The sequence below is a fragment of the Vulpes vulpes genome, chromosome 4 (genome assembly GCF_048418805.1).
Source record: "Vulpes vulpes isolate BD-2025 chromosome 4, VulVul3, whole genome shotgun sequence".
NCBI lineage: Eukaryota > Metazoa > Chordata > Mammalia > Carnivora > Canidae > Vulpes > Vulpes vulpes.
The window spans coordinates 86814773-86841481 of record NC_132783.1 but is presented as its reverse complement, the minus strand read 5'-3'; the positions used below and the strand labels follow the sequence as shown (position 1 = coordinate 86841481).

The 26709-nt window shown below is 43.9% G+C and overlaps 1 protein-coding gene across 32 annotated transcripts in view; it reads left to right on the top strand.

The window, feature by feature from the left end:
* The window catches only part of KCNMA1 (potassium calcium-activated channel subfamily M alpha 1), a 717848-nt gene that overhangs the window by 342459 nt on the left and 348680 nt on the right, over positions 1 to 26709 (top strand). For all 32 annotated transcript variants that reach the window (XR_012001127.1, XR_012001126.1, XM_072756332.1 and 29 more), the window contains exon 3: positions 16922 to 16983. Coding sequence is in view for 30 of the 32 variants with exons in the window: in XM_072756332.1 (XP_072612433.1) it covers positions 16922 to 16983 (62 nt within the window). In the remaining 2 variants the exon portion in view is untranslated. The remainder of the gene's footprint in view (positions 1 to 16921; positions 16984 to 26709) is intronic.

Genomic DNA, 26709 nt, shown 5'->3' with positions numbered 1-26709 from the left:
CAAGTAGTATGGAATGGAGTGTCCTCAAAATATGAAGAACCAAATGTGCTTTGGAATACTAAGCAAAGATAAATAGAGGAATCTATACATCACAGAGGGCATTCATTTATTCACTCATTAATTAATTCATTCACTCAGTCGTTCATTCATTCACTCATTTAGCAATTCTACATAAAGCATTTACTATGTTCCATCACAAGACATATAGGTCTCTGTCCATACAGAGTTTATCTTTTTTTTTTTAAATGATTGTATTTATTTATCCATGAGAGACACAGAGAAAGGCAGAGACACAGGCAGAGGGAGAGGCAGGCTCCCTGTGGGGAGCCCATTGCAGGACTCAATCCCAGGACCCAAGGATCACGACCTGAGCCAAAGGCAGACGCTCAACCACTGAGCCACGCAGGTGCTCCAAGTTTATCTTTTCTTGAGGTCAGACAAGCATAGACAAGTAAGGAAAGTGATGTCAAGGAATGATAAGCCAATGAGGGAAATGAAGCTGTGTGAGGGGACAGGCCAGGGCTGTGTGCACACATACACTCACTCACACACCCATGATACAACTTTAGAGGGATAGTCAGGGAAGGCTTCTCTGAGGAGCTGGCCCGAACTCAGGCCTGATAAGGAAAGGAAGCTTGCAAAAGAAGTGGAATTCTGTTCTTGCCTCGAAGAACCAGAAGACATGATTTGGACGATGGGAAAGGGACAGACATCACGGAATCTTTCAGACTATCTGAGCTCCTTTTCCCCTAAGGTGTGGAGCTGCAGTGCTCTGCATAAGGTGAGAACTTACTGAGTATTTCTCAAGTGAATCAGTGAATGATTCTGGCAATCACCGAGTTGGTAGCTATTGACAGGTCAGAGATTTCCATCTTTCAGTAAGATCATTCTGGAATGAGCGATATTGTGCTCAGTGCCAATCGCCAGGCATCATGCTGGAAATTTGTATTTAATATTTATTTATAGAATATTTACTATATGAAAGACATGGTCTTGAGTGCATTATAGATACTAATTTAATCTTTATAACTCTTTGAGGTCGGTGCTCTTCTTACTCCCTTCTAGCAGATGTAGGAACCAAGCCATAGAGAGTGATCTACTCAAGGTCACATGGCTGTAAGCATCTGGTTATACGGTCTAACCCTCCACCACTGTGGTCCCTTTCCACTAGAGGAGGGATCACCCACATCAGCGGGGCATTTTGAAGTTTCCTCATCCTGGATTGGTAGAAAGAGGGAGCTTTTCAGCTGGCTAAGGGCTCGAAAGCTATACTGCTCAGCAGAACTCTATGTAAAGACGAACACCTTCTCTCTGTGCTATCCAATACAGTAGCCACTAGCCTGTGTCTGTTACGTGCTTGAAATGTGGCTAGCGGTCACACGTACAGGACTATTTCTACTGATAATAATTTGTAAAATGAAATGTGAAGAACCGAGTTTTCAAATTTTATTTACCTTTGTTTCATTTCAATATGAATCTCAAAACCGAAGCAATATAAAATATTTTTCTGCGAAACACAACTGTGTTGCTTACTAGAACTCATTTTCACTAAATGCCACAACTGTTGCATCACATAAGATAGTGTTGTATTGTAGGAGGTGTGGTGGGTGCCCAGGTTGTTTCTAATAGTCCCTTAATCAATTTCAATAAATTTCAGTATTAATTGCATGTTGATGTAAAAGGATTTTGCACATATGGGGTTACATGTGAAATATTTGAGACATAAATATCATTTATTTTTATTTTTTTTAATATGTAGCTACTTTAGAATTACAAATGTAGCTTGAATTCTATGTTTGTTGGATGCCATTGGCCTGAAGTTCACCCTCAGGCCCCTGGATAGGGTGCTTGGTCAAAGGGAAAGTACCTATTATATTATTGGTGGACGCTGAGCCATCATCCTGATGACTAGCTCTCCATGGAACCCTCACCTCTTCATTCCTGTTCCCAGGGACCAGTGTGAACTGTTGTAATGTAGGTTTGCAGATGGAGCATCATGAGACAGGTTTATGGAAACTCATACATTGCACATGACCTCCATTTTGCTAAAAAAGATGTGGATTTGGTTGGAGTTGTGGAATCTTTGAACCAGATCATACTCCTGCCATTCTACTCTTGCCTATTTCTTGGCCAGGATGGGGACCTGTGTTGCCATTGGCAGGAAATAGCTATCTGCCCATCCCCTCCCACAAGGGCCAAACCCTGCACCTGGGCCCAGCGGTGCCAAGGAGCGGGGGGTAAGGTGGCTGTGCTTGCAGGAAACCACACGTGGGCTACAGATGACCCAATCAGTGCGGCCTCCAGCTCAGGCCCAGTTCCTGTCCCTGCATGCCATCTGTGTCCCCCAGAGGTCTGGCATGCAGCAGCCTTCCCATCAGCCTTGGTGTCAAGGAGGATTGTGTGGGTGTGTGAGAGAGTGGGGCTCCTCAGCGACAGAGTTGCCTGAGGACTGCTCTTTCAGAGTCATAAGTGGGGATTTGGGGGAACCAGGTGGTTTTTCCTTTTGCCAACCCTCCCTGGGTTGGGCTTCCATCTACCTAGCTTCCTGACTCTTTTTGCACATTACACTTGCCTCTGCCTTAACATTCTCGCCAACCACTGCTCAGGTGGTTTTTCTCTACTTGTAATGAGTGCTTTTACCCAGGCTGCACATTGAGGAACTTTATTTTCTAATACATCAGACAAGTACTACTGATGCCCTATCCTACCTCCCTGAGATGCTGGTGTCATAGCTCTGGGATATAACTTGGTGATCTGAGTTTTAAAAACTTTTTAAAAACTTCAAAGTTCTCCTCTTCATTAGGGAACCACTGCCTTAAATGGACCTTTCTCAAAACGTGTCAGAATTACAGGGAAAGGGGGTACGGTGTGTTTGTTGAAAATGCAGATTTCTGAGTCATCTCTAAAGCCTTTGGAATCAGAATATTTGGAAAATTTTAAACAAATATTTAGCAAAAACAGAATTTCTGACAAATAGCCCCAGTGGATCACAGGTACACTGTGATGTCAACACCACTGTATTAAATCATTAACAACTTTGTATGGATATTTTTTTTATTATCCCTTGTGCTTTTTAAAAGAGCCAAGAAAGAAGGTTAATGCAAAATTCAAAGGAAGTAATCTCTGATGATTCTCACTGTTAAATTTAGACTTCATAGAAGAATTTTCCATTATGGGGTATAAGACTGGAAAATATGCCTATCATGTATCCATAAAGTGGTAAACCTGCTATTTCCTTGGGGATGGGAGAGAGGGTTGTTTATGGTTTGGGGGGCAAATGGGGCCAATGTTTACTTTTGTGTCCCCATTTTGGGAGGGGTTGTCTACCATCATAGCTATCCAAGAAAACTTGATGCTTCTCCACCAAGGAACTCTGAAAAAGCTGGTGGAACTCCAGAGTTCTCCCACATAAAGGCTTTGGGGACACCGACGGCCTTATAACCTAAAATTGAGACAGCAGCTTTGGTGTCTTAGATTAAAAGAACAAAAATAGGGAGTCAAACCTGGATTTGAGGCCCAGCCGTGCCAATTACATACTCATTGAAGTTCCCTTTGCCTCAGTTTCTCCATCTTCCTTCTTGAGAACAGTGGGTCCCTCTTCAATTCAATTCAGTCAGTATTTAACCCTGCCCTCACTCTGCCCTGTCATGGTGAGTGTGTAACACCACCTTGGTCCTCTGTTCACTCAGCAAACATCAACAGGAGAATGGTTAAGAAGCTTTGGATGTGCTGTTTTCTGCATATGAAATGCTTTCCTTACTCTAGTTAACTCTTTCTTATCCTTCTTCCCTGGGGAAAACTCCTTTAACCCCACAGTCAGCAAAACTCTCCACTTGTGTTCAGAGTCCTCTTTGCCATGTACATTTTTTACCTGTAGTGTGACCACTGGTTGAGTGTCTGTTTTCCCTCTAGACTGTAAGGTCCATGAGGGCAAGGGCCCTCTTTGGTTCTCTGCTGTATATCCAGGCTTAGTGCAAAGCATAGTATACAGTAGTCACTCAATAAATACTTGTGGAATGAATGGATGGATGGATGGTGGAGACAGAGACACAAATGACACATTCTGCTCTTAAGGAGACACGGACAAGAGATTGAGAAGAAAACGGATGACTATAGTGAAGAATGAGAGAAGTGCTTTGAGAAAGTCTACTCAGAGTCTTTTAGGAGTTGCCTTCAGTGAAGCAGCAGATGAGGTTACGGAAGGCTAAAAGTTGTCACTTTGTCTGTTTCTGAATGGCTTGATTTTTCAGTAGAAGGAATGAAGGAAAGAAAGAAAGGAAGAAAGGAAGGAAAAGGAAGAAAGGAAAAAGAAACAAGGCTTAAAAAAATCCAACCCCCTGGTGTCATTGAAATATCATTTAAAACATAATATAGGATGGCAGGTTAAAATGACAATTGTGGCTGCTTCTGGAGAGAACATGTCAAGTAGACCTGCATTCTTAGGAAGGTCAGTCAGCCCAGAGCACACAGGGAAGCCAAATTAGTGCCAGAAGTTTCTTGCAGGGGGTGAAGCTTGAACTAAGGGAGTTGGTCTGTCTTTCCTCTGCCTTAGACATGTCTGGGAAAAATGGGCAGAAGCATGGTCCTTGGTTCCTTTCATTTTGGAAGCCTTGTGGGCAACTATTCTTTAGCACTGCTTCTTTCCACCAAGAAAGGAAATAGTTTATCAATGGGAGCTCCCATTTTCCATTTGTGGTACTTTTTGATTACTTTCTTTGGAAACCAGTCTTCTCAGCCATGCCGTTACAAGTCTTAGTTGAAGTATGTCTTCAGAAATCTAAAGTTCCGTATTGGAAATGGAACTTTTAATAGTTTTATTAGCAATAGTGATGTATCTAAATTCATGACGTACCTTTCTATGGACAAGATATATCAGCTTAATTAAAAACAAAACCAAAACATGTTGCTGGCGTTGTCTAGCACATTGAACTAGCATATGAAAATGATTTTGGATTATATTTCAAGATAGTGTTCTGGCCAGTTTTCTCCCTTTTGGAAGCCTTCAAAATCTATGGATATTTACAGAGAATTTTGTCCAAATAACACATACCCAAAACAACCAATTTAAGATGTTTTTACACCCATATTCAAAGAAGCCAGAATGTCTTTAAAGGATTGACTTTTTAAGTTTTTTTCTGATGGCTTAAAGCAGTGATTCTCAAAATACAGTCCCTGAATCAGCAACATCAGCATCACCTGAAAGTTGTTAAGAGATGCAAATTTCTCAGGCTCCCCCAGACTTATCAAATCAGAATCTCTGGGGTGAGGTTCAGCAATATGTGTTTTAACATGGCCTATGGATAATTCTGATCCATACTCACACTTAACAACCACTGTCAAGCTACGCCATAAATGTCTGGAAAGGTTTTTGATGTTGGGAACCTCATCTTGGCATCTGTCATCCTCCTTTGCATAAGAATTTTGTGCCAAGATTAACTAGAGTTCAAGTTCTATAAAGCAGAAGTATTTTCTCCTACTCCGCATCCCATGCCAGCTCAACCCTGAGTCTGTAGGGGGTACTTGGCAACTGCATACAATGAATGAATGAGTGGGTAGCTGTGGAATGGTGTGGGGAGTTCAGAGGAATGAATTCTTGTGCATGAAGATCTTCTAATGGAGTGGACAGGGAGGGGAACTCAGTGAGTCAGGCTGGGGCTCTGCTGAAATACACAGCCGGATTATGACAAGAGCCCCCAAACCCTGAGAAGGCGATGGTTCTCCCCCATATATACATTAAAAGCTTGGAAACCCATGCAAAGACTTAAGGACGTCCACCTCAGTTCTGATTTCTCCTTTATGATAACTGTGTCAAAGCTTTTAAAAATAGGAAATAAAAAATTCTTCCCATATTTTCTGGCTCCTGCCATGCTGCAGACAGCCTGCGTGCCTGGTCTGCCTGTAGAGAGATCGAAGTATGAAGGAGGCCTGAACATCATACACATGCTCTTCCTCTTTTTAAATGACCTTCAAAAGACAACAAGTAGCATTATGTAGACAGTCTTCTTTCTCCTGTTTTGCTTCCAAAGTAAGGGTGAGGCTGAGAGAGGCAGGAAAGCTGTGTTACCTGACCTTGCCCCCATCCCTCCACCCCTAACATGTGTCCCATGGAAGGGGAGCTTGTGGTTTTCTGACTTGATCTCTGGCTTGCCAGAGCTGTAGTTAGGCTGTGCAGCATTATTAGCATCTGATCGTCACCGGGCCACAGGGAGATTTGTGAGATATGCAGGAAGTAGGGCAGTAGCTGGGGATGTCATCCAACCTTTTCAAATGAATGCAATGTTGGGTGGGGCATCCACCCTCACTCAGGACAACCATCATTACACATGTTGAGATTTCTGCCACTGACCCTGCCTCTTGATTTTCCTTGCTGTTGGGGCGGGAATTTGTGAGCATGAGGAATGCCAGCTCAGGAAGATTCCTGCTTCCTTCAGGAGAGGCAGCTTGTTTGTAAGAATGCAATGGTAAAATTAAAAAAAAAAATTCTTCTCTGAAGTGAGGGAAGGAGGGAGAGATGTCAGAAGTGGACAAGCTAGTACCTTCTCTTTGGAGACTTGGAATCTCAACCTACTGTAAACCTTAGCATGGGGGCTTACTGGTTTCATTCTTATCTCGATGGCATCCGCCAAAGCCAACCCCTAACCCCTTTATTATGGTCAGCTGTTGGGCCTACAAAAGAGAAAATGGAGTGTTGTGCTTTTGGAACTAAGCACACGAACGTGCGTCTTCATGGTCAAGCCTGGCATGGGGCGGGTAGCTGATTTTGAAGCCTGGTCCAAGTTGGTGTCAATGTTTTATTGTTAGTTGAATGGTTATTTATCATTTTTGGCCAACTCTCTTGACTTTTCATGGCTTTACTTTCCAGGTTGCATTGGCAATCCTTTTGAAAAGCAACACTTTTTGATGGCAAAGTCATTGTTGTAAAAGATGGAAATTTTAGGTTGTTCTAGGGGTGACTCTGGGGTCCTACTAACCCACTAAGCGGCCATACCTAAGTCATTACTGCAGCTTGGCCTTGAAGTTTAGACCTTGGGGACCAAATGTTCTGTGTCCATGACATTATCTTAGAGGACATTGTTAAATGTTTTGAAAATGTTATAAGCCAAAGGCAGACATTCTTTTCTTTTTTATTGTGGTAAACGGTACTTTCTTTTAAAACTCCCAGTCATATCTGGGACTTTAGCTACAGTTCGACTGTAGCTCTAGATCCAAAAGACATAGTAGGCTCTAGATCCCTGAGAAATTCATAGTCCCCTTCCTGTATCGGTAATAGATGAGACTGGAAGTGGGAGGGTAAAGTGGAGACCTAGGTAAGTTCTCTGTGCCTAAATGGGGATAGATTCTGGAACTAAGGGGGAAATGCCAGCTTAGTAAAGAATAAGATCAAACATCCAGAGAGGCAAAAGTCACTTGTACGTAATGTAACTCTCTTAAAGGTACCCATTGCCACTAAAAGGAGAGATATAAGTATCTTTCTGGAAAGATGATTATGTTTGAGTTTTGAAATTTAAATACACTGCTGGATTCTGCTTGCAGGTTTTCAGAATGTTCCTTCTATTTTGTTTTTTAATTGTGATTAACTTCATGTGAGATTTGCCATTTTAGCCATCTGTGAGCATATGGTTCAGTGACTTAAGTACAACCACAATGTTGGACAACCATCACCACTATCCATCTCCAGAACTTTTGGATCAATCTAAACAGAAACTCTATACATATTAAACAATAATTCCCTATTCCTGCCTCCTCCCAGACCCTGGCAACTGCCATTCTACTTTGTATCTCCATAAACCTGACTGAGTTCTCGAGGTACTGCATGCAAGTGAAATAATGCAATAATGGTCCTTTTGTGTCTGGCTTATTTCACTTAGCATAACATCGCCAGGGTTTACTCATGTTGTAGCATGTGTCAGAATCTTTTTCCTTTTCAAGGCTGGTATTCCATTGTACACATAGACCCCATTTTGTTATCTATTGCTTCCAAAGCTGCTATGAACGTGGGTGTACAAGTATCTGAGTCTCTGTTTTCATGTTCATTTTTGCCTTCAATATACTCTAACTATGGCAAGATTTGAGAAGTAGGGCAAAGATGGCCATAAATTTAGTCCTTGGTGATGATAAGTGGCAACTGGTGACCAGGCAGTGTACTACAGAAGTTTTCTCATCTTATGAATCTAATTAAATTAAAAATCTAGTTGGCCAGACCCATATGCACTTAAGCCACACGGTGTCCCCCAAAAACTCATTAGCTACAAACTTGGGAGCTCCAGCAGCAGATGGAAATTTTTCCCTAGATTCTTCAGTAATTAGACAGGACAGGTCTCTCAAACTTTAGCCCTCGAATGGAACATTATATCTTGTTTGCCAATGCACCACTTTCATGCTATTGATAGAAATATGTGAAAATCAACCTTTTAAGTTTTATGAGGCAATGATAGAAGATTTCAGTGTCATTAAACCTTGATTCTTAAGGTCACAGGTTTTAGGGAAAATTTTCCGACTCAGGGTTACAGTTGCTTTCCATCATTTCGGTTTCTTGTTTCAATTATAATAAATTGAGACCTTTAGAGGATCACATTTAACTTTTCTATATTTTTGTGTTACGCAAAATGAAACAAGCGTGGTCAACAAAACCCAAGATGTTAGATCGTTGACACCTTCCCGGCAGTTGGGAAACACTGACCTGCAGAGATCCACACAACTTTGTGCCCTGGAGTATATCAACATGGTCCCCCAGGAGGGAAGAGATTAGGGTTATAATTATGCCCCCAATTCTTCTTTGGGGAAAATAAAAAAAAGAAGGATCCAGACCTTTTATATCTATTCCATATTAGTCAAATGCTCCTCTGCCCTCTATAAAAAGCTCATTATTGTGCATAATTTGTCTGTATGCCAGTAGATGCGTGACTTACAATAAAATTGTTCTTAGTAGCTTACATTAAGAAGGAATCCTATTATTTTCCAGAGCTTTGTTTTTATCTATAGTCACTTTGAAATTACCTAATTTGGAAATCACAGAGACACTTTGCTAGGACTGTAGTTGGCCAATAAATAGTAATAGAGACCCAGTATTTGTGATTAATTATTGGAGTATCAGTTTATCTCTGTGTCTCTTGCAGTGTGTGTGTGTGTGTGTGTGTGTGTGTGTGTTCGTTTATTACTTATACACTTATATTTACATTGTTTTGCATCTCATTTCCTTATGACATGTGCTTCACTTTGTTTCCACACATTCCCAGTCCTGATCCTAACTTAAATTCTCACCTTCTGACATCTACCACCTTAACTGAACCTTTCATAGAGACGTAGTTTCCCTCACACCTCCATAGGTGGCTTCTTTGTTTATAGCCCATGGGCCCCTGGATCTGATCCTCCATAGCTCTTCCATCTTTGTGCAAAACCTTTTCTCTTGAGGGTCCTGCCATCCAGCTGAATCCTCACCCTGTCTACTCTCCCTGATGCTGGCATCTCCCTTCCTGCAGGCTCTTCCACCATTCAAGGTGGCTCCATCATTGACTCTTCTCCCCACCTCAACTCCAGCCATCCCCTTCTGGTATGTGCACATGATTCTGCTTGCTAGCCCTCTTGCATCCCAAATCCTCAACCCCTTCAACCATGATGCTCTCCAGCCCTACTCCACTCCCGCCATGAGTCCCTTGGCCCTGGAACTATACCTTACCTCTTTCTGAGGTTTTAAGCTCCAAAGTCTCACTCCATGAGGATCCAACTCCCTTGCTTTCATTACACCCAGTTTCCAAACTTACTCTCTTATCTTTTCTTCAAATACACTTTTATTTAGCAAATATTGATTGAGACACTTTGCTAGCTTCTGGGAGTTTAGTGATGACTAAAAATGGACAGGCAGATGGGATGAACACTGGGTGTTATACTATATGTTGGCAAATTGAATTTAAATAAAATACTAAAAAAAAAAAAAGGACAGGCACCCTGTCTTCATAGAACTTGCAGTCCAGCAGAGGAGAGAGGAATTGATCAAATGATTGCACAAAAAATTTAAAATTTTTGCCATGCAGTATGCTATAAAGTATTATGTTCATGGGGTACATCCCTGCAGTAAGTGTTAGGAATGTGATAGCAGAGCTGAGATCTGAAGGATGAGTAGTCTATGAAGAGAGGTACGACTTCCAGGAGGAAGAAAATGCTTGTGCAAAGGCCCTGTGGTAGCTGGGGTGGGGAGGCACGACACATGATGAGTAAGAAGAACTGAATTTCCATTAATTAGAATCTTCAGCAGCAGAGAAGCAGAGAAATTCCAGGGCTGAGAATTTCAGGGTCTTGTAAGCTGTTTTAGGGATTTCCTTTTCTTCATACTCAAAGTCATTTGAAGCAATTTAAGGGGAGGGGGGACCTCTCCAAGTTATATCTTGTGTCCTAAAAATTCGGTCCATTTTATATTGGGTATGGCTTTAAAGTTTTGCACTTTGCACTTTTGGAAGTACCAGACTTAAATGCCCCTAAAAGCACGACATTTTTCCTGGCCTTCCTTACATTTGAATAAAGCACAGTTTTACTCTTATCTGGGAGTCCCATGTATTTTATAATTCTAAACACTGACTACTGAAAGCACTTCTTTATTCCTCCCTTTATTTCCTCTTGAATGCATCTGTACTTAAACTGTTGTTTGGAGTCTTGGCCTTTAGCGAATCAACTTGCAGCATTTTTGTGTAAGCACTTCATAAGTCAAAAGTAATGTGCCAGAATGTTACTTTGGAAACTTAGGGGACCTTTGGGTGTTTAAATGGCACTGTCAAAATATTGGTTTTATATTTTACAAATCTTTTGTTATTTAGGATAACAAAAATACCTTTCTTGGTAGCAAGATGATGTCTTTTATTGAGAGTGGTTGAGGGGTGAGGAAAACATTAGTATACTGGCCAGATTGTGAAGAAAAAAAATATCCTTCACTTTTTTCCCTTAAGAAAACACTGATACTCAGAGTGTGGGCTCCTCTATACAAAACCTACGGAAACATGGGCTTTTCAAAGAATCACAAAGGCAGGCGGAAAGGAGATTGGGTGAGACCCCCACTCAATTCCCTGGAGCAACAGCAGAACGAGGCACAGGGCCGGGAGAGAGCCAGTCAGTGGCCTCGGTAGGTTGTGTTGTAGTTTTGTGGGATAGCCAGCTGCACGAGCAATTGATTGTGCCACTGGAAACACAAAACTATGAATCCGAGAGTCCGTAGGATTCCTGCTTATGATTTTCTGCAAGACACAAGCCCCTCTGACAAGATTAGTGACATGCATAATGCTCATCATGCTGAATTTACAGTGATACCCACAAATGGCACCCCCTGACATAAAAGAGCATTGCCTTCTCAAGCTAAGAGTTCTGAATCCTTTTGCAATTCCTGTGCAATAACCTATCCAGGTCCTGATCTGATGATCATCTCTTCCAGGCCCCCCTTTCACAGATTGGGAAGCTGAGTCCTGGAGTTGTTAAGTGGTATGCTCAAGAGTGTACTGCAGAGTCAGGATTCAGCATCACTTGGGTCTGTGCCCTCTCTGCCACGAGTCTGTCTGCTGGCACGCCTGGTGCCTTGCCCTTCCCTGCATCAGACAGGTGGATCTGGAGTGTCAGGGATTTCCTTTCTTCTCCCTTGGCTTTCCACCCTCCCCTTCCTATTCCACTTTGGGGGTTTGTGATGGTGGTGGTGTTACTTCTGTATCCTTTCCTTCCTTGGACATCCAAGAAGTGTCTGTTTATATGCGTGGTATTTATCAAAGCCACAAGGGACTCCTGAGTAATTTAAACTTCTGAATTCCATGCTCGTTGAGGGCAAAGTCCAGGCCTGACTTTGCTCTTTTAGTTTTCTTTTTCTCTCTCTCTCCCCCTCTGGGCTTTGTACACAGGAGTCCTGTCTGTCAGAATTGTTAAATTCACCAGACCAAACATTTTAATTTGGATGGTGGAATGATGTTATCGCTCATAAACAAAATGTCCCCACGTTGTTTTGCCTTGGGAGTTCTCATGTCTATTGTTTTTACATAGTAAATTTTATTGTATATAAATTACACCTCAATAAAAAAAAAGTGATGTGCCCTTGGGATTTTATGTAGAAAATGGTCCATTTTCAGAGGGGTCGCTGCTGCCAGGGGCTGGCTAGGCCCCAATCAAACATGCAGAATCATTAATTAGGGTCATTTGTTCTGCTGTGAGCTGAGCAGAATGTATAAAACCTGCTCAGGAGAGAATTAATTCATCCTCCTCTCTGTACTTTACTTCTAGCAGGATTCTCAAAGCCTGCAGGCCTCATACATATGTTCTAATGGGCTAATTGTTAAGGCGACATTTGTAAATTAATCTCTGACTTGAGCTAAGTGGTTTCCCCTAATGGCTTTAATTCAGTGACTCCCATTCTTGGCTATATATCAGATTCACTGGAGGAGCTTCTGAAAAATAGAGGTGCCCAGCTTCCCCATCCCCCCAGCTTGCCATTCTCTGGTTCCAGGGTGGGATGAGGGCATCTCTGATTTTTAACAAATGCTGCTCAAGTGATGGGTTGGTGGTGGTAGCTGCCTTTATGAGCCTCTACTCCAATCAGTGTCTGGAGGCCCTCATAGACTCATGACTTGTGTCTATTGAAAGCGCTTGGGCCAAATTCAACAACTTGAAACCAGTTTCTAGAACAGACAGCGTGTCTAAGAGCCCACCTTCCCCATTCATTCATTCTATGTTCATCTCACTGGAATTGTCCTTTCCTTGAAGATCTTCAGTGACTTGATGGGGGATATTCTGTGCTTTGCCATCATGTTTCCCACTTTTATGAACTTTTTTTTAAAAGATGTTATTTATTTATTTGAGGGAGAGGGACAGGGATAGTGAGAGAGAGCAAGAGTGGGAGGAGAGGGAGAAGTAGGCTCCCCCTCCCTGCCAACCCACCCATGCGGGGCTCAATCTCAGGACCCTGGGATCATGACCTGAGCTGAAGGCAGACGCTTAACCAACTGAGCTACCCAGGCACCCCTTTTATGAACTTTCTGAGACATTTGAAAGATCTTCAGGGACTGCTGGAATGTGCATCATGAAAATATCTGTGACTATCCCCTCTCTATTCTCCATTTATTCATCAGGCTCCTGGTGCCAGATGTTATGGAGAGCCTTTTTTTTTTTTTGATGCACTGTGTGTCTCTGTGTGTCTGTGTCTGTGTTCCTGGCATTCTTCTATGCAAACACATGTCGTGTTTGATCTTGCGTTTCTGGGAACAGATAACTCAAGAGTACCATTGTTTCAATGACATTTATCAAATCACTTTTGTTAGATATCTGGCACTCTGTAAATATCACTCAGTACCTGGTATCACTGCGTAGCATATGGGTATTTTCAATCAACCTAAGACTGTGGCAGTTAGCGCCATCCCAGGTAGCCATCCCATGGTGATTTGGTGACCCTACCTCCCAGCCTGTGAAAAGCTAGAAAGGCGCTGGTGGAGGTCAGCACAGTGTGTGCCCCGAGAGGGAATGCTCATCTCGTCTCACATGGCAGACTGTGTGTACCAGGTCTTGTTTGTGACAGTGCTTTGTAAAGAGCTTGGTTATTGTAGGGAGCCTTCTGTGACTCAGCTGCTGGAGGGCTAGTGTTTCTGTGTCTGGTATATTATTATGCTTTTCTTGGCCTCATCTTAACATGTCCCTTGGGCTAGAGTGCCTTTTATCTCTGGGACTTTCGAGGCACATAGAAGAACTCCCAGCAGACTTCCCCCTTACTGAAGGGATGTTCTAGAAGCCATTACAGGTAGGAAGAAGGGACACTTTGAGAAGAAAGAACATATTGTTCCTGCCCATCTCAACCTCTTTTCCCACTCATATCTTGACCTAGTTAGTACCTTAGTACAGAACGACTATACCTGCGCCATACCATTGAGTGCTAGTTGCGTAGTAGTGTCACATGACATGGATTACTATGTAAGGATTATTCCACAAAGAAATTTATTTCGTGACTTTAAGTGGACTTTTGTTATTTTTCCTAGGGCCTTAAGTATAGCAGATTTCATGAAATAAATACTTAGATAATTATTTGGAGGTGCTCTGTAACATAACCGTTAGCATTTAGGCTAAAAATCCGACTGTTCTGTGTAGCTGGACTGAATTTTTTCATATGTAGAGCAGAGTTCTCAGACAATGGGGGGCTTATCAGAGAGAGCGATAAGAGATGAAGAGAGAGAGTGCTAATCCTTTGTCAGGGCCTATAGAAGATGAATCTTTGTTGGATTCCTATTTCCACGGCCTAATCCAAGGGGTTGATTCATTTTCTGTAGCACTTGGATCCAGGTTGACAATGTAATCAAGCCCGACATGATAAAGAGCCATTTAGCATGTTTAAAAACCACATGCCCAGTTGCCTTAATTTTGAGAAGCTGGTCTCTTCCTCATTGATTATTTCAGTCCTTGAGGTGGGGGGTGTGGGGGGTGGATCAGTTTGGATGCCCTGTACCTCCTCAAGAGACAGCCTTCCAGATGAACATGTGGACCCAAGAATTGGTTCTCTCACCAAGGTCTTCAGTTCTTGGAGGTCATTTCCCTCCTGAATTTCTTCCCTCCCTCATCCTATCAGAGAGATGCTGATACTTGAGTTTGCATCTTAAGAAGCTAGCAGGAGTCCTCCCCTCCTGTCACTGGCTGATTTGCTTAAATAAGCTGCACATTATTCCCTGTCAGAGAGGCCAAGTGAAGGCAGCTGGGACAAATTAGTGTCAGCTACTTCGTCTGGCCCCCCAGTGCTGGGAAATCCTCACCATTGCAAGAGAGCTTAGATTTTGAGCTCATTTCATAACGATGGTGATGCCATTTGCAAGGGCTTCTATCCTCTTTCCTCCCCTCTCCCCTGCATCCCTGCCCTCCCTTCCCATCCCCTCATTGGCCTGTAGAGTCAGCTCTGACCAAAGCTCAGCATCCTTACACACACACACACACACACACACACACACACACAGAGCCCAGCTGACAGAGATTAGTCTTGGGTCAGCTGTTTATGAATGAAGAAGAGGTCCTTCCCCTGTGCCCTGGCCACGCCCCTTCTCTTTGCAGCATTTTGAGAATGAGGTCGGGGCCAGGATTTCAGTGCTTATGTCTCATAAATAGCAACACAGATCAAAATTAATCTTAAGCTATTTGTTTTGCTGTCTCCTTCAGATGATAGAGGGAAAAGAAGAGGCTTGTTTATATTTTTGTTTGTGTTTTTTTTGTGTGTATGACTTTGCAAAGGGATGAAGGAGTGAATGAGCGTGAGGGGAGAGCCTGGGATGAGCCTGCCAGGAGGATTAGCACCGGATAGATGGTGATTTGCCAGCAGACTGCAGGGTTACCTTGGATTCAGCTGCAGCACGGTTTAGTTTTTGAGACAAAATGGAAGAATAAAATAAGCCCCAGTGATGTACTGTTTTACCACTTTCTTCCATCAGGATGATTTGTCAGGTGCTATGAGGCTACGTCTTCCTCAGTGTCCTGCTGTTTGTTAGTGTTTACTGTGTGGTCTGCTGTCTGTCCTGGTAGCTCCGTGGGGCTCTGCAATGTTTTCAATGAGTACAATAGGCAGATTGCATTTCCTATCTGCCAGTTTGATGCACACACACAGTACAGATATGCATGTGTGATCCCCTCGACTCTCTCTCTCTCTCTCTCTCACACACACACACACACACACACACTTGGCTGTACGCAGTCGTTACATAAATTGGGATTCATCTCTATCCACCAGCCGATGCCAGAGGGATGTCAATATGCAGATACTCTGAGAAGAGACTGACACTTCTTTCTGCGTGGTCCTTTTAGGATATTAGTGTGTCGGAAAGGTATTTGTTGGCACAGCGTGCAGCGGTAGTGTTTGCTTTCTGTTTTCAATCTTAATTGTTGGCTCTGAGCGTCTTGCTCATTTCTGAGCATCCGTTTAGTTGCCCTACTGGTCTCCTCTGTGAAAGACTAAATGAACAAACCAGAACGTAGAGCGGGGACAGAAGTGTTGGTGGCGGCGTCAGCTGCCGCATACGCTTCAGATGGACGTCAGTGTGACAGGTATCCTTTGGAGGAGATGCCAAACTGTCTTTTATATCAGAGGCGATTAATTCTGAGTGAAGAGTGTAAAGATGAACAAGTCTTCTCGTGTAGCTGGCCTAATGTATTAGCGGCTTTGGCTCCCTGCACCTAACCCGTTTCCAGAATACTTGAGAAGTGTTGTAACTACACGCTCGTGGATGTGCACACACACACACACACACACACACATTTGTACAAGCAGCAAATTTGTGCTTTTCAAATTGATGGTTCTTGTCTGGAGACCAGCAGTCAATCAGGGGTTGCATAGGGCTGGGGGCGGGAGCGGGCTTAGCTTGTTCCTGGGTGTGAGGGGTCTTCCTGGGATTGATGAAAATGGTCAAAGCCATTTCATTGCAGTGATGGCTGTATCCCTTGGTTAGTTTACTTGAAGTCACCGAATTGTGCACTTAAAATGGGTCAACTTTGTGGTCTGTAAATCCTTGTCAGAACTTGGAAAAATTGATATTCCCATGTCTGAGTTCTTCTGGGTCCAGGATGCCCATAAAATGACCAGTTGTATTGCCCTGAATTCTTACCTGCTCTTTCCTCACTGGAAGTGTGCGGACTTAAGTTGCGGAGAAGCTGGACCCTGTTGCTAACAGGGCAAGATGGGACCCAGCACCATAGAAACAAGAGTCTGCCCTGACCCCTGTTGGCCAGCACAGAGGTTGCTGCCCACTGCAAGGTGTGGAGGCAGCATCAGGGCGTCCTGTGGGGGCCTCCAGGGCTTGAGATTCCCAAGAGGACCCCAGAAAGCAGTTGGAAATCTGCTTCTCCACTTGTGTCCAACCCCCACCCCCGACAAAGCCCCCCAAAAATGAAGCTTCCTGGTGTTGGCTTTAAGTGATGGCATTTTCTTCTTCTTTTGCAGGTTGTCTTAGTCTTTGCTCTCAGCATTGGTGCCCTTGTAATATACTTCATAGATTCGTCAAAGTGAGTATTCAAATACGTTGTCTTGCCCTCTTTTCTAAAACAATCATGAGCCTCTGCGTCGATGACTTGATTTATTTTAACACCGAAATTTGCAAGTCTTTTGAGGGTGGAAGGCTGTCAGAGGAAGGCAAAGCTACTCTGCTGGTTTTCTGAATGGGAAAACAAGCTGTCACAGGAAGGTTACTCGGATTCTGCTGGTGTAAGAGGGAGAGAGGTATCTGAGGATAAGTCTTTTTGCTGGGTCTAATTTGTTTTCAAATACCTGTTTCCTGTTGAAATATTTGCACTAAAGATGTCAAGAAGCTAGGAGGGCTTTGGTAGGAATGTCCAACCACTGGGAGGGTTACAGGTATCCAGCCAATGAGGGTCCAAGCCATTCTTGCCATGTTTGTAAGGTCCTCTTCTCATTAGGGTTTCTCATGCTTTAATCTTGTTGGGGATCAGATTAGGAAGCATGGCTCTGTCCTTTGCAGCTATCAAGCAGAATATTCAGTGGAAGCATTGCTCATTGGTACTTCTTGACTTGTGAAGGTAACAGATGGGAGGAAGGAGTTCTTTATGACTCCCAGAGGTCAAGGCCCATGGCCATCTAGCATTTCCTAGAGTGGACATTTGTGTGGAGCCCTGGGGTACCAGCTGAGTGAACTGGTACTCTGGGCTGAACCTGAGGTGGAGGTGGGGGCGGTTCTTGAGGACAGAGTTTAAGGCTTCATAGGGGTCAAAAGAGGTCACTGAGCAGAGCTGCTAGGCAGTGGCCAGCTCTGCCCTGGTTCCAGCAGGTGTCACCCCGGGGTACCTTATTTGTTCCAAGGATTCTGTTGCAAGCTTGGGGCTGAGAAGCTGGAGCCAAGCTGGTCTGACGCGCCTTTCTGTGGTGACCGTGAACTTGACAACTGGGCGGTGACCTTGAACTCTTTGCCTGCGTTGTCCACTGTGAGAGTGTTTTTTGTCTCTCTGAACTCTATCCTTGGTATGACTGTTCACTAGAGTTTGATTCCAGGAACCTGCTTTGTGTCCTTGTTGGCACGGACCCTGGTGTGCCTGAGTCCTGAGCTTAGTGCTCTTTTTCTATGGCTCGGGATGGTAGTAATTTCATGCACGCCTAAATTCTGAATTTCTCAGAGGCATCTGGTCACCAGCCAAAGGATTTTGTGCAATTGGGTGCTGAGGCCAAAATGCCATGTCAGGGAAAATAAAGCAAACATCCCTTTAATCACTTGCCTCTGGGAATCAGCCAAGTCTGAGAGTATCAGAGGTCCTTCAGTCCCCATGCACAAGGCTGGACTGCCCTCACCTGCCTCAGGTGGAGAGTCCTTTCAAAGTCCTCCAGGAGACAAGATTCTACACGCCTCCTCCATTAGCTCTTTTTGGCCAAGAAAGAGAAGAGATGTTTAAGCCTGGACATCTCCAACTGGTATGTCATTGAAGGTAAGCTTCTTTTAAATATCTTCTCTTAATGATTCTGGACCATATTTGGATTGAACTAAAGATCTTCTAAAGCCCTGGTCTTATTTCTCCATTCTCTTCCCAGGAGTGAGGAGTGTTCTAACATGTCAGGGGGTGCATATCCTGTCAACTTCCATGCCAGGCTCAGGAAATGGGTTTGGGCATGTAGTATGTGTGCCCCAGACAGAGCAAACCCTCACATGGAGGTGAGTGTGGTGATCGGTTAGGAGAGATGCCTCGGCACCTTCTTACCCTTCCCCTCCCTTTCTGCTCCTCTGTATTTCTCAGAAATAAAATGCTCTTGTTAGATGGATTTGAATTGTGTCCTTTTTTACAGTGTCTACTGAGAGGCAGACTTTTGTTCGGTAGATTCTGGTGTTCACAGCTCCATATAGGAGAATGGAAAGGAATCGAATTCCCCAAAGCAAAGGGCCCCTACTCTGGATGCCCTGCGCCACCCCACGGTCCTTCGGATTTAGTTATGATTTTGCTCAGTCTTGGGAAAGCCAGCATTGGGACCCTTTTCTGGTTCCGGTTTCTTTAATGGACTTACAAAGAGTCTATTCCAAAGATGGACAGTTTGCTCAATTTTTCAGCAAAAATGCCAATAATCTTAGAACCAAACTTGTCCCCATTTTCCCTGGGGACTGCCCTAACCTCAGTCTTTCTTCTGTGTCACTGACCTGTGTGGTTTGGCATAACGAGACTTGATTTATAAGAAGACTTGATGTTTATTTATGTCAGCCCTTCCGGTTCTCATTTGCATTAGTATGTTTGGTTATAGCCATCTCCCAAGGTTCTGTCCTTTGGGTGACCTGATCGCCGCAGCCAATAACCAAGGAGTCTTCCATCTTCCTGGGGAAAGCCTGCAAAGCATGCACACATGAAGTAAGGGGCAGAAGTAAAATCTGTAAAGTAACCTTTATGGCAAGTCCACAGATTCCCAGGAATAAAAAACAAAAACAAAAACAAAACAAACAAACAAAAAACCTATTAGACATTGTAATCAAGCAGACTAAGAGAAAATAAAGTTCTATCCACATATAAGAAGCAAATGGAAAATGTGTAAGAAAGCTGAATGTAAATTCTTAAAATTCATCTTTTCATCTGAAATTCTCATTGATTTATACACACTGGTGGTTTGGCTGGCTATGTGGGGGACTTGGAAAGAGGGCCTTAAACTTCTCTTGGGAAGTTATCCTATATTACCACCCTGGAAAAACCTCGTATTCTTCAGACAAATTTCTGTTAGCATTTAGCCCTTCAAATATATCAATCAAATAAACAAATCCCTAGGCTTTCCCTCGTATGAGCCTAGTTGGGCGGACATTGTCGTGAAGTGGCTCATCTCCATGAATTTCAATCGGAGCTGCACCTCCCCAAAATGGTGAGGAATGTTCTAGCAGCACAAGTTCAAGATATGGGGGTCTCTGCACCCAGCCCCTTGAAGAGGGCAAGGAAGGCAGATTAATATACACAACAGGCTCTGGTGGTCTGCCCTGCCGGCTCAGTGTCAGACAGGCCTATTGGGGTTGTGTGAATGGGCTGGCAGGTGGGGTGGCTGGTCATTCCACTTTCATGTGGCAGCAGGTGGGGAAGGCAGTCCAGAAAAATGTCATAATTGGTGGCTCTCTGATCTTGTTAACCTTTCAGAACTTAGTTTACTCTCAAGAGGTAGTGGGTAAGTCATTTCCAAAGACAGCCTCCCCTAAGGATCTTTCCTTTCCCATCGTTAGGCCAAGATAGGTCCCGGAGCAGCCTTTTTTTTCATTCAAGGATTTGAGGAGAGCTTCTTTGGGTCTTAATTTTCCTGGAGTGATCACCACAGAAGAATCACTTGCGCAGCCTCAAGTGATTGCTATCTAGCTAAGACAGATTGTGGCTCCGAGCTCCTGGAGTTGAAAGCCAAAGAGAATTATGTTAAACTGTGTTAAAATTATGCTTCATCATCCCAGCGGTAGACTCTCTAGAAGCAGCCAAGCAGAGGAGCTCTTCTACCAAGACTTTGGATAGGCACAAGTGTCAGTTCCTTCTAGACACGGAGAAGATTTAAGCCCTCCAAACACAATAATCCTATCCCTCAGAAGATATTAAATTAGCCACACAAGGCAGGTACTGCCCAAAAGAACTCTTCTTTCTCATTCTTTTTAAAGGTGTTCTGTCCAATTTAAGGCATATGCCACTCCAGCTCCTAATTCTGATGTCTCTTGATCTCCGCTGACCCTTTCCTCCCACACACTCTGAATACTCTGTGAAGCAAAGACTTTAAAAAAATTGTACAACTGAGTCAAAAGCACCCCAGACACCCTGTGGATGATAATGTCACCATGGCTGGTTCCATCCCTGTCTGTTTCCTCTCTTTGACATAGGTACGGTAATTCTTCTCTAATAGATAAGAAAAAAAAAAAGACCCAACGATGTCAGTGTGAGGGCAGGATTCGTGGATTGCATAATGCAGCAGTTCCTGCTGCTTCTAGAATTTCAAGAGAAAGTTGGAAGAGACAGGGGTTCCGGGCCCTGGATATTTGCATTTTTTCCAGGGGCATTCTTGGAAAGGATGACTCACCTGTGGGGAGATATTTATTCCTTTGATTCGTGTTTAAACTCAGCTACTTCTTATGCTACAGTTACGTGGATTATGAATATTTAATATTGCGCATACTGAAAATGAAGGTCAAGTCCTGCTCACTGGTTACTTCAGTGCAGGCGCACGTCTCTGCAAGGGAGGCTACCTGCTGTTAGCAGAGTAAAGCTGAAAGGTTATACATTGTTAAAATTTTCCTTAATGACTTTATCAGCTCCAAAATTGCTGGCACACAGTGGGGGCACCTGCTGATTTCACCGGTCTTTGCTCTTGGCTTCTCGTATCAGCAAGGCTGCTTTGGGGGATATGGACATCAGGAAGGAAGAGGGAAGAGCAGTGCAAATTTTGGAAAGCATCTAATCCAAGGGCTGGGTTCCAGGGCAATGCTGGCGTTATGATGTGAAAATGGCCCTCCCTTGGTCTTTAACATCCATTTAACGTTTTACGTTTGCATTCACGGGCTCATTCATCTTGTGTTCATTCGCTCATTTGAGACCTCTCACACTGAAGATTTTCCACCACACAGTAAAATTGCTTGGGGTTAGGTATGGTTAAGGGAGATTATCCTTAAGATCACAATAGAAATCGACCTGATGGTTTTCATAGTCTCCAAAAATAAAAGTGGTACTGTTGATGTGATGGGGATACCCAGAGCCGTCGCAGAACCGGCCAGTCACCAGCTACTGTACCCAGTGAGTGTTCACACAGGTGGGCCTTGAGTCCCCCAGCCTAGAAATCCTTCTCATAAAAGGAAGAGATGGGGCAGGTGGCTGGGAGAACTGTTCCCTGATCGGAGACTGTGCTGAGCACCTCGTGATGCACACCACACAGGACCTCCCTGAGTGCTCCCAACAACCTGATCGGATGAGTGCTCTACCTTCCCGAACATGCCGCATTTGTCCCAAACCCCCAAACCGGGTAGCTCATCGGTCAGGGAGCCAGGACTCAAGCCCAACACGTCTAAAGGGATCTCTCTCCCAAGTGTCTCGAGCTGTAATTCCCGACGGTGGAAGTGCCTCTGTGGGTCGAGTGAGGAGTTGCAAGAACGAGGAGTAGCTGAGCCTCCTTAGCTGACTCCTCTGTCCTGTTTTCAATTTGTTCTCCGTCTTCCCATTTCCTATCTTTGGGACCACGTCCACAAGTCAGCAGTGCCTAGCACAGCTTCCTCCCTAGGACACAAGACTTGTGGGATGGGTCCATGGGACATGTCGTGTCTGCTGTCTGTTTAGGTCTTGATGCGTTTCTTCCTAAGTTATGGTGTAATAAGGCTCTCTTCTCTTTTATCTCAGGGGAGTGGCAGCATTTGGTGATGGAATAGGGTCAAGGTAGCAAAGAACAAGGAAAACTGGTTGTTCTCAAGGGCTTCTCCCAATTAAGGGTTTTTTTCCCAGTAGAAAGCCCCTTGGCTTCCTCCCACCATGCTCACCTTGTCCTCTGTGGCTGTCGGTTGGCACACTACAGTAGGTAATGAGAGAAGCCCTACTACTCCATGACACAGGTTCTTTTGTCTCTGAGAGAGCTGCAGAATTTCATTAACTTGTTACAGCTTTGCACTGTGTGCCTAGAAAGTTAGCACCAATGAAGCAATGGACTTTAGGAGAATTTGGTTCCCAAGAGCTTTCTGTGGAGGTCTCTGGACCAGGGTAAGATACCTGACCTCCTCCTGCGGGTGGTCCCGTTCTTCCTGGCTGTATGCACAGGTGTTGACCCAGTGCCTCCCAAGTGGCAGCTTGGTAGCAGACACCTGGCCTAGCTGTGAGGATGGCGTTGTCACCTCCACGATAACATGATGTAAACTGTAAAAAAAGTACTATGAAGGCCATTCTCACTTCCACCATGAGCTCGCCCCCTGCCTGGCAGTAAGGACAGTCGGGTAGCCCATGGCATGCAGAAGGGAGCTCACCACCTTACCCTGTGCCCAGCTCCTTCATGGAACGTGGCCTTTCTAGGTGGCATGCTGGGAAATTTCCTGCCTTCCTCTGCCATGATGTCTTTGTCGAGGAGTCACTGTATGCTTTTAACCTTTGTTGAGGAAGTCAACACAAGTCAGTGTGTGTGCAAAGCATCTCCCTATTCTTTTTCCCCCCTTTTTACATGCTCCACCCTAATTTTCTCTATCCCTCACTGACATTTTTATTGCGAGGCTTTGGTTTGGAAAATTATGGGTAGGGAAAGTTCAAGGGCAGGATGTTCAGAACAGCATTGCACATCTGTGAAGGGAGCACAACAGGAGAGCCAGCAGCTGTTGAGAGAATGGAACGTCAGATGGTGGAGGCACTGGGCCCACAGAGGGATGGAGGAGGGGAACAGACCTTCAGGGCAAAGAGTCTGTAAATACCTCCCAATGGGAAGTCTTTGTCCCCTTGCAGAATTTAACCTTTAATGGCAACACTGGATTCTCTGACTCAACTGTTCTATTTCATCTAGCTTTCCAAAATGCCAGTTTTTTTTTTTTTTTTTAATTAGGAGAGAAGACAGGTGGAGGATATGCCCAGAGGGTAACTCCTCTTCATCCATCTCCCTTCCATCTGGGTAAGGCGGGCTCAGCTTCCTGGCTTACTTCTCATTGCCTGGGTGATACATAGGTATCACATCCATTGGCATCTGGAAACATCAGAGACCTGGTCATCTTTGGCCTTTCCTTGGAAAAAATCAGAGACTCTTAGGAATGGGAAGGAAGACAGAGCTAGACCTTCCAGGGCCTAGCTCCAAAAGGTAACTTGAGAGAATGACATGTTAGAATTTGAAGAGACTTTCAAGTCCACCTTGTGCCACTATCCCCTGTGCCTCAACCTCCTCTCCTGCCCCATGAAGTTGAGGGATATACTCAAGGTCACCCACGTAGCCAGGGGCTGACCTAGAACCAGAGCAATTTTCTCTAGTCCAGGCCCCTTTATCCTTGATCCCTTGGGGTTCTTCCTACCAAATACTAAATAAACTAAGATGTGATGACAAATATTATCCATTGAATAGCAAAGCAAATAGTGATTCTTACACCTATTCTGGGAGTTTCAGGCTGTCATCATGGGGGCAACTTTAGGGTCATAGAAAAGAACAAAGATAATGAGAGGTAGGCACTTGGGATTCAATCTCCTTGGCAAGAGACCCTGAATTCCTTGATTTTATGAGCCTTTCCTTTTTTTTTTTTTCTTGTTGTACTATTTTGGAGGGGGAGGTAAGTGTTCAACTATGTTGTGGAAGGTTATTAGCAAGCCTGAATGCATTGGTTTGGCTTGTTTAGATTTTTTTCCCCTGGAATTTGTTATGCATGACTTTTGAGGACATTTTGCCCAATGGCTCCATTTGTTTCACTGTGAAAACACTATCTGATGACTATGTCTATAAATCTGTATTTACTCTTCTCTCCAAAATTAGAATGAATTATTTCTTCTCTTCTCAACACTCTTCAGAATTTCAAAGGAAAACTTTGGATTATCTGACACTGTTTCAGCCCTCTTGCTTCTTTTAAAAAGAATGATTGTTTCAGGGAAAATGAAAAACATGCATTCCCTTGTAGGTTCAGTTGATTGTTTATGTCTTCTGCAATGAGCATGTGTTTATAGCGCACGAGGGCTGGATCTTGTCCCTGTTGCACAGCACTGGTCCTCTACGTAAAGTCACAGGCAGAAGTGCACACAGAACTGCCAAGGGATCAGAGTAGGAGCCAGCTGGAGAGAAAGGTTAGCGCTCAGAACAGTTTAATCCAAACACAAGGGCAAAGCTCATGCTTCACACAACCATGATTGTGCTGAGGTTTGGTGTAGACTATTACAGCTTTATGATAGGTCTTCTGGGTTGCAGACGAGAATGGAGATGTGACCTCTGTCTTTGCTTTTATTCGTCCTTCTTCCTGACAGTCTGACAAATTGTAGCTTTGGGGAGACCCTGGTCAGTGATGAGTCATTTGTGGTTTAAAAATAGAATTTCTTGCAGCAAAGATGCCCTTGGGGCTTTTTGATGCACATGTCACTATTTGTAGAATTTGGGAGAAGGGAATATGTGTGTGTGTGTGTGTTTGTGTGTATGTGTATGTGTGTAGGGGACATTCTTGTCCCAACTCTCGATTGATGAGAGAGCATAGCATGAGTGGGGTAGCCACTAGTCTCATGGTAACAACAGAGATGAAGCTGAGAGCCATGAACCTATGCCTTTAAATATATCGTCAGGTAAGAGATCCCTACTAAGTATTGAATGCAGGAAAGAAATTTGCTAGGTATGGAGGATTGAAAATACTACGTGTAAGACTAGATCTTTTCCATTAAGACTTTTAAATTATATATATTTTTACAAGGGCCAGAAAGTCTAGCCATCATATAGCAAATAGAGGGGAATTGGGCATAAATATAGCAAAAGGACAGGAGAAATGAGGTACCAAAACAAGGTAACAACTGAGATCTCCCCAGGAAGTGTGTCATCACTCTCTACTATGAGCATTGCAGAAGGTCAGGGCTGAAGGTAGAGAAGCCAAGAGGACAGCTGGGTCTTGGAAGTGTTTTGACTTTGGGGAGGTTTTGAGTTGAGGAGGTTAAAACTCTTGTCTTCCCTTGATTCTGAGAACCCACAGAGGGGCCTCTCATGGCCTGCACTATGTTCTCTGACTTTTATTTTCGGTATGTGCTGAGTCCGGCAAAGCCCCGCCTTGCCATGAGCCCCTGAAATAAAGGATTGAGAGTGCTGCAAGGGTGGCATAACAGAACCAGACAAGCAAACTGTCCCTGGTGGCAATAATACCTGTTCTCCAATTGCAAGTGATGAAAATCTTTGGAAACTTCTCTTTGGAAATTTCCAGAAGTGGCTGACTGAAAGGCATCCACTCCACCTTTCTGAGAGCAAGGTCAGGGTGTAGTTTCAGGGGCCCTCTTTGTGAACTTGCCACATGCTAAGCATCCAGGGACATAGTGGGGAAGAAAGTTATGGCCATGGAAGGTGCTGTTACTGATGAAGTGGTCACGGCACGTTTGGCTGGTGACCGGGGTTTGCCTCTAGGGTCACATGATGATTTTCATGGGTGCTTTCTTGGGTCCCTTTCTCTGTACAGCATATTAAAAGTTACACTTTGTGACTGCATTCATATAAAGATGAATATAATCCAGGCTGGATTCATTATTATGTATTTATTGGGTTTTTTTCTTCTGATTTTAAAGAAAGGAAAATTAAGGCATTTTTGTAGGTCACTGGAAGTCTGGTGGGCTGTAGGCACTGTGCCTGCCATGGCCTGTTGGAAAGTTGGCCCTGATTCCTCCCTTCCTGTCAGCCCCATCCATCTGGAAATTTTCACAGATAACAAAACAAGCTCAGAGACAGAGGCCTAATATCCCATCCATCTTAGTGTCATCTAATTGTTTCAGATGAGGAAATTAAAAATAAACATTCCATTTCAAACTATGTCTTTTGACTTGGCTTTGAGAAATATGAACTCCAGCAGCCCATTCGTAAAAAAAAATGGCACCTGTAGATATGTCCAGTTTTTGTTCAGAAAACCTAATAATCTTGTGATGAGTTTTAGAGAGAAATATGTGCTTTGTCCATCCTCCTATCTGAAAATGAGCCTTGCCAGTTTAGGGGATCTGTTTGCTGAGAGCTCCACAGTGAAAAATAACATTCCCTACAGCAAGGTTTGTAAGCTCCAAGAGATGGGGCAGAGTGGGGTAGGGTGAAGAGATGTTATAGGAATGAGGGAAGCAGATCTGGTGAGG